General features: G+C 43.8%; 1 protein-coding gene across 2 annotated transcripts in view; it reads left to right on the forward strand.

Moving 5' to 3' along the window:
- The window catches only part of FAT3 (FAT atypical cadherin 3), a 508,513-nt gene that overhangs the window by 327,768 nt on the left and 171,793 nt on the right, over positions 1-8,952 (forward strand). For both annotated transcript variants that reach the window (XM_044919382.1, XM_021679088.1), the window contains exon 3: positions 1,452-1,513. In XM_044919382.1, coding sequence (XP_044775317.1) covers positions 1,452-1,513 — 62 coding nt within the window. The remainder of the gene's footprint in view (positions 1-1,451; positions 1,514-8,952) is intronic.

Below are 8,952 nucleotides of genomic sequence, written 5' to 3' on the forward strand. Positions count from 1 at the left end.
GGAGAGCGGCAGGGCTTCAGGATGAAAAGGCAGACCCTTCCCATGAAGGAACTCTGTCAACTTGTCTAGTGGGGAAATACACACACGTGAACAATGGATTATAGCACAGAGCAAAGAACCGTGACAGAAGAGTACACTGGTTGTGTTGGGACGTACCAGATGGGCACCTAATCCTGGAAGACAGGTCACCTCTCTAACATCTGAACTAAGTTTGAACCATCTAGAGGTGAAGCAGTGGGGGTGGGGCATGTTCCAGAAAGAATTCATGGAAAGGCAGATCATTTGCACAGTGGGAACACAACTTTCCCTCCCATGGGGAGTGTGGACAGATGAGAGTGAAGGGGACTGGGGCCACTTTGTAAAGAGCCATGCTACCCCCAGTGGGATTTTATTTTGAAAGCCATTTCACCTCCTGGGGCCTCTTCTTGGCTTTCTCTAAAGTCTGCGTGCTCCCACCCACCACGTACGTGTAAAACAAAAGCTAAAGGTCATGAATTCCTCAGCAGATCTTGGTAAAATGCCTTTTCCATACTTCCCATACCTCACTAGTGTGGGGAGTGAGCTTGACATGTGATATTCCCTGCTCTTTTCCGTCCATCAGCACAGGTGGCAAATCAGCCCCATCTGTAGTCTTTTGTCTTCAGGGACAGTGTAGCACCAAGAAATGGAATATAAATTTGACCTGCTAATTGCCATTTGACAATAATAATAATAAACCTGCAAAAGACAAATTGGTGCAATAAGCTGGGCAGCCTTGAAGGTTGTGTCTTCTCATTGTCTTTTCTTTGTCTCTGTACTCAAAGGGGCGATTCATTTATGGGAAACACCATTCAAAGGAAAGATACAGAGATATTTCCCATGTGGGACTGATTTTGTGTAAAGATTTCAACACATAAAACAAAATGATAAAATTACAGTGTGAGGTCTTCGGTATAGAAGTTATTAAATTTGAAATAATTATGTGTACAAGTAGCTATTACTGAAGTAACCTTCTTTGTCAAGGGTAACAAAAAATTATATCAGCATTAAAAAGTTAAATAAGAAAGTGCTGTTTCATAGCCTGATTCTGATCAGCATCAACAACCCATTAGTGTTCAAGAACTCTGAAATCTTTAATGAGGTTCTTGCTGTAGAATTTCCGTCATATGCAAATGAATCATTGAAATTCCTCATTATCAGGAGAACAATGGTCCTTCAGTGAGGTTTTACATCCCCGGAGTGATTACAGTACCTAACTGAGGTAAACAGAACCAGAACAAATTTTTCAGGTTTTCTTCGTAAATTTTATTTTGTTTTAAGAATAATTCAGAGATCATCTTGATGGTCACTGGAGATGGGAGAGTTGCTCTTCCCTGTCATTTTTGCTTTTTCTTTAACTGGATTTGCTTCCCGTGCTCAGTAAGCTACTTGCCCTGGATATTTAAAAGTCAAATATTCTCATTTCTACGCAGGTCTGATTACAACAACGTCACGGAAATTGGATCGAGAACAGCAGGCAGAACATTTTCTGGAGGTAAGTGCGGAGAGGGAATGCACATTCATGAACACCGACTTTCACTAAACTTCTTTAACCTTCAGTGTAAACTAGAACTTCAGCATATTTGAACTGTGGATTCCAAAATGAAGCTATTTCTCTTGGGCTGATTGGTTCTGACGGTGGAGATTTGTGGTTCATCCCTCCGGACACACTCCTGTGTGCCGAGCAGGGGTGGACGAGCAGCCTTTGCCTTCCTCTGAAAACAAGCAGATGCATCAACATCTCTGCCTTGACTTCAGGCCCCTTTGTCAATCATCAGAAAAGAAGGTTCAGGAACAGAGCCCTGGGAGCCTCCCGGGCCCCAGGATGTGAAGAGAGAAAGCAAAAGTGCTGTGATCAGAGTAAAGTACATCGTTTGTGGAGACGCAAGTTGCTTTGCTTCTCATTTCCTTTCTGGGGAGAGGGTTGAGGAAGAGAAGCCTGCTAGCTGATTCACTGCCTGAGATGACTGTGTCTGAAACCATAAAATGTACTCCTATAATTCATTAAGACAGAAACAGCAACAATATAAACTGTAAGAGTGTTATTTATGGAGGGGGAAAAAAAAACACCATAAGGCAAGAGATGAGAAAATAGATAGGAAAGAGCTTCGTGGAACATTCTTTCTATACATATCGAGTATCTTTATTGGGAAGCTTGAAGTCTGGATGGCATGTATGGTACTGGGATTTCAGTGTGACAGTCTGATACAGAACAGATGACAATGCTTGGAAGTTAGGGCTTTGTTAAGGTTTTATCACACATCCGCGCTTCTAAAATGGTCTGTTAGTCCGTAAGAATCACTTACTGGAATCCGCATGTCCTACACACACACACACACACACACACACACATGCACACGCATGCGCACACACATACACACACACACACACTTCAAATCTCTCCTGTTGTTTTCCTTTAAATCAGTTCACCAGCAGTGATTTATTTAACAAGCACTGGACTAGGGAGTGGTGCCTAAGGACCCTGGACCTTCCCTGCCATGATTAGCTTGCATGGCTAAAAGCTGTTTAATTGCCCTGGACCTCAGTTTCCCCTACTGTGAAATGTGGCAAATAATTACCACTCCATATACCTCAAAGGATTGCTATTAGGATCAACCCTTATATTTTATATCAAAGTACTTTTAAATCTCTTAAAGCATTATACATAATAAAGGAGTATTATTATTATCATGTAGCACTGTGATAATCCTTTTAAAACATTGCTATCGTCTCATAAAGATGAAAGACTCCAGGCTGCCAAAAAATAATTATTATAATTCTTTTTTCGAAATCATACTACTGGGCTGCAGTTTGTATCTAGTCCAGAATTAGAGGACATTTGCCAGAACAATAACACCTTATATTGTATTTATGTGCTCCTTTTCTTTGCAACAGAGGCCAGGACTCCTGGGGAGGTGGTGTTCTCAGACAGTTGAACCCATTACCTGCCCGCAGGGAAAAAGAGGGCATCTCATTAGCTGGGGAATCTGCCCGAGATCACTTACTGCCTTGTCCCTGGAAAGGGTAGTGTCTTCGAGGGGGGGTTGGTGCAGAGTGTGACTTTAGGGAAGAATGTTTTCCAGGCATTTGAATTTACTTCCCAGAAGAATCCTTAACTGTTTTGCATCCTTTACAGATTTACATAAATACCAAATATTTCCATCCTTTAGGGTAACACCAATGCATCTGGCTCATCATTTCTCAGTACCTGGTATTAATCTGCCTAGGAAAGTGGTGCCAAATAGCCGCTAGCCACCTCTGAGAGTTGTTGGGAGAACTATGTGTCTAACATTTGGTCTGGGATCTGGCACTAAGTAGGTGCTCAGTAAAGTGTCGCTGTACCTGTTGCGGTTTTAATTATTATCGTATAGTGTCATGATACCTAAACCTCCCAAACATTCGACTTCATCTCCACACTCCAGGACAGAGAGTAGCTCCAAGGCAGCTGACATGCAGAAAGGAGGCTCTGACAGCAGCCGCTGGACTTGGCCTGGGTCCCAGGGTCTGCCCTGCGTGCTGGAGATACAGAGTAAACAGAGAGGGGCAGGGGGCACATAATAAATGAATAAAGGCTCTTAGTTCAGATACAAGCTCTCCGAGGCCACTCAAAGACGTTTCCAGGATAGTGCCTAAAAGTGGGGATGGTAGTCAACATCCAATAGACTGGTCCGGAGGGCCCCTTTGAGTAGGTGACGTTTGGTGACATGAAGCCAAGATTCTGTTCAAGGCCAGTGTGATCACCCAGGCCCGTGTGATTAAGGGTGTAAAGGTGGAGGTGGGTAAAGCTGATAGGAAATGAAGTTGCACAAGGCAAACAGGGCTGTACTAATGATGATGCATTTTTTCCTAAGTGCAGTAGAAAGCCAGTAAGCCAGGGTGACGTGATATGCTTGCCAGTGTAAGCTACTCAGCTGAGCAGAAATGGGCTGGGGCAGGGCACAGGTAGTGGGGAGACTCTGGGGGCTTTCTAGAAGGATCCATGTGAGACATGATGATGGGTTTGGATGAAGGCTGTTAACAAAATAACTAGAGAAGACAGTTAAGGTTCTAGAAACAAACTTCGGCACTTCACAAAGCAGACTGCCTCCACTCAGTAGCTGCAAAATGGGGTGGAAGGCAGGAAGCTTTCACAGGTTGAAGAGTAAAGAATAAAGAAGAGAAAAACTGAAAAATATCTGACTGGCTGGGGCCACATAGCCCATAGCCAACCTTGTTTGGGGTGAGAAAGAACAAAGAAGTAAGGATAGAGCCCAGAGTTGGCTTGGCATTTGGGGACTGACTGACTGGATATCCTTTGGTTCTGATCAAGCAGAGCGTTTCCGGAGGCACAAAAGTTATCTAAGTTTCGGTTTGCTGAGGTGGCACCTTGGACAGCAGTGGTTCCATCTTGGGCCTAGAAATTTATTTCAACCACGGTAAAGGCAGTGGGTCTAAGGGAAGGGTCTGATACAAACCCCATCATGATTCTGGCCAACAGGTGGCACGCTGGCTTTTCTAAATTCTCAGAATGGAGCTCTGAAACACCGTGGGTCAGCCGAACCAATCTGACTGGCCCCAAGCACCCACCATCGCTCTGCACGTCTCCCAGGATCCCCATCATTTGTGCTCTTTCTTTTAGTCACCTCTGCAGCTGAGGTTTTCAAACACCAGCTAATCTCAGTCTCCCTCCCTCTCCCCCAGTCTCTCCATCTCCCTTGCTCTCTCTGTCTCTCCCATGCACACTAACTCTTGCTCTCATCTTCTGAATTGTACAGTCCCTCGTCACGCTATTTTTTCCTGCATAATTTGGCTGTGACATTCATTTCTTTTTTCTGGATGGACCATGGAAAGGATATTGCTTTAACTCAGTCCTCCAAAAACTGAGCAAAATAATATCATTCAGAGTGCGGAATAGAGTTCTCTGCTGTACACAGATTTTTGTAACTGCTGGTACATTGTATTGTGTGAGTTTTAAATGGTGGGTGTGGGTAATTAACCTCCTGGAGAGCCTTTAATTGCCAAGATAACCCTGCGCTCCTCTTAAACTCATATTAACCTTCTGGCTCTATTTCATATCTCTCCTTCCCAATAAAACAAATTTGACTCTTCTTGAAAGGAACCATTTAGAGGCTGACCTGGTAGGTACACTTCTGAATGGGTAACCAGAAGGGCATTGAGGATTTGTTTCTGGTTTGCTATCCCCATGATAGAAGGTGCTTTAATTGTATACCACTGGTACTCTGCCTGTACATTGAATTAAGATATTTAGCTTGACCACATATGGGCTGTAAGGGTTTTTGAGTCTGTAAGCGTTCACTTTCCATCTCTGATGATACGAGGACAGTGGTCACTATCAGAATCCAAGGGATTTGCTAAAGAAAGAAGAGCAGCGAAGAACTGTAGGAAGATTCACAAGTACAGCTTATTCTTTTTTTGGTGAATTCTAAGTGTTCACTCTTGCCTAATTTGAAGTCTGTTATGTGTAAACATTGGAGTGGTCTTCTGTCCCTACTATAAAATCCAAAAATATGGGATATTTAGCTCACTTACTCTAAGTCATATACATTCCTCGATAGCCTTTTATGATTGTAGCAGAGGTAGAAGGCTAATTCGGGCAAACAGATGCAGGAAGTGATAACAAATGCATAAACTAAATAGTGAATTAATGTTTTAGCTTAACAGTTATGACTTTAGCCCCCCTCACTATCAGAGAAGACAGCTGCGAAAAAGGAATCATTGCAGGCAATAAATGCAGGGATCGTTGACCCCGTTCCCGCATCTGCAAGGTGGGGATAACAATCCCTAACACAGACTTGGTGTGAAGAGTTATGGGATGACAGGTGAAAAGTGCTCAGGACGCCGACAGTCAGCCAGCGAGTGTTCTGTGAACGGGGGCGGCTGTTGTCAGTTCTCTTCCTTCTCTCTGTCTTCCTTATTCTACCCTAGATGAGGTGATGGATGGCAGTTTAGGACACCATGAAGTTCATGGGCTTGGAGACAGAAATAATGGAATACGCTGCCTCTTTCCATCTGCCTTGCCAAGTTAACTTTGATCCCCCATTTCCTTATCTGTAAAGCAGGGGTCAGTGATCCCTACCTCTTCGATGAAACACGCAGAGGGCCTGGCACACATAGACACTGCTAAACCGTTGTCTCTCCCTCCCTCTTCCCCATCCCCACCCTTCTCCCCTTGTCCTCAACAAACACCTTGTCAATTCCCTTTCTTTTTCAGTCCTGGCACCAGTATTTTGAATAGCTTAGAGCAGTTCAATTATTCTTAGAAGATATAGCCACTTAAATAATCCTATAGTTCTGGCTTAATTATGTGTGAATCTTTATCTTGCATGCTGAAAGAGTATTATTTGCCTCCCTTTTGATCTTGAAATGCTTCTCTGTTCAGGGCTGGATGGTTCTGATAAAAGTCTTCCAAAGAGAGCAGAGAGCGTGATTTTATTTGCAAATCAGAAAAGATGACAAGGCCCAGTAACCAGCATAAAGACAAGGGATGGGAAATTTTGTTGTGTGTGTATAACTTGAAGTAGTCCAGAGAACGTGGCAAGATTTTAGAGTGCGGTGGTATAAATAACAAAAACACATTACAGAGGGATATACACTAGAGTTATAAGAATGTAAATTATGTACTATCTGTCCCTTTAGCATATCATCCATTGTCCTCTGTAAGGTACGTCTCAAATGACTCTTTTTTTCTTCCTGTTTGAAATTCTCATCCCTTTTATAGTCTTATTTTCTAAGGAAAAACAAGTACTGTTCTTTGGTAAGTTTTTGTAACATTTCCTCTTGCCTTAGGATGCAAATTGATTTCTTCGGTGAGTGCACATCCTTAGTGGTTTCTTCCTTTGGTGAGCCTCTGCTCTTGAAATGATGGTAATTTCTGGTGGTGAAGAATTGCAGGCCTATTTCAACCCACTAAGCAGTCCATAGTTTGATGATTTAACTACAAGAGAAATGGAAGTTTCTCTCATTAGATTCTTCTTTCTGCCACCTTCAAGAAACTTTGCAGAAAGTACCAAGAGGCCTTGGAAAAAGATGGTCCATCCGTGCACATAACACAGACACTGGCCTCGGATGGAGAGTCGGTCCTCACTTCTGTTTCTTCCTGTGTTGTACCTACTTTGACAGAGTTGATGTAAATTCACTGTTTTTTCTTCCTGTCTTAAAAGCTTTATTACATGCTGATTCTGGGCCTGGCATTGGGTGAGACACCAAGCTTCTGTTACTAGAGTGAGTATATTTTGCCCACTGAACATTTTTTTCTTCGCCTTTCACAGTGAGGTCATTAGAGTCTAACCTGCTGTTTATTCATGAGCTACTGTAGTTGGCTGCTGTCTTGTTATCAAGGGGCTGTTTTTCATTCATATCATCCAGACACTTCTCCCGCATTATACAGATGCAGAAACTGAGACTTAGGAAAGATAAGAGAGAGCCAAGGTCACACAATCACTTCATAATAGTGTCCAGGATAGGTCTTCTTCTCTTCACAGAACAGTATGGCCCAACACATGCATCAGCACATTGAAATGTGGCCAATGGAATCATCTTTTCCCACTCTTGGTTCACAGCAGATTTACCCAGGTGTCAGGTCAGCCCACCCTTAGGCATCAGCATAGATGGATATGAAAAGAGGAGGTTTTCTCTTAGACTCTTTGGTTATCCATTTACCACTCCCTCAGCTGCTCCTCCGTACCCACTCCTCTGCCCTTCACTGCCTGCCCAGCTCTGGACAGGGGTTCGCCCTGCTGGCTACCACCCCAAGCTCCAGGACCAAGTCCACCTGAGAGGATGCTGTGGCCACACTGTGTGCACCAGCTTGGACACCAGTGGAAGAATAGACCAGGTGTTACAGGCTGAATCGCCTATGTTGAAAGCCATATGTTGAAGTCCTAAACCCCAGGATCTCAGAAGGTGACTATATTTGGAGTCTTTAAAGAGGTAATTAGTTGAAATGAGGCCATGACGGTGGGCCCTAATCCAGTATGACTAGTGTCCTTATCAGAAAAGGAAATTTGGATGCAGACCCATTCAGAGGCAAAAATCATGTGAAGACCCAGAAGAAGACAGCCATCTACAAGCTAGGGAGAGAGGCCTCAAGAAACCAACCCTGTCAACACCTTGACCTCAGATTTCTAGCTTCCAGAATTGTGAGAAAATAAATTTCTGTTGTCATTTGTCATGGCCGCCCAAGCTCACTACTGCAGGAGGCAGACTTCATTCACAGGCCCACCCCTGCCCCTTTCTCCTCATACCGCCCCCTCACAAGGCTATAGAGACAGATCCAACTTTATTTACTGAAGGATGGGGCAACTACAAATACAGTATAGCAGGAAAAAAACCTCCACCTAAATCTGGTTATTTCCGTGTTCCACACTCCATAACTACAAATGAGAAGTATCCCCAAGTTAAAATAATTCACAGAAGGCTCCCTCACAGTGTACACTGGTTTCTAACTGCTTCTTTCCCCTCAAGTGCCTACTTTTCTGAGGGCCTGCTTCCTCCACTCTCTTTAGTGAGGGTTTCCAGCCCATCTTTCCCAGAAATCCTGTCACTTGACTCAGGAACTAACCCCTCCCTTTAGATTTTTCTAAATCAGTGTCATTCTTAGGTTTGAAATAATGCCCCAAGAGGGCTTAAGGAGGCCAGCCAGAGGTGGCCTTTGGCACTACAACTCCAATTAAATAAGGAGGATTGGTGGTGATGATCATGATAGTGGTGATGGTGGTGATCATGATGGTGGTGGTGGTGGTGGTGATGATCATGATGGTGGTGGTAGTAATTGTGATGGTAGTGGTCATGGTGGTGGCAGTGGTCCTGGGGTGGTGGTGAAGGTGGTGGTGATGGTGGTGGTGATCATGATGGTGGTGGTAGTAATTGTGATGGTAGTGGTCATGGTGGTGGTAGTGGTCCTGGGGTGGTGGTGATGGTGGTGGTGATCATGAT

Source organism: Neomonachus schauinslandi, chromosome 11, assembly GCF_002201575.2.
Source record: "Neomonachus schauinslandi chromosome 11, ASM220157v2, whole genome shotgun sequence".
Lineage (NCBI taxonomy): Eukaryota > Metazoa > Chordata > Mammalia > Carnivora > Phocidae > Neomonachus > Neomonachus schauinslandi.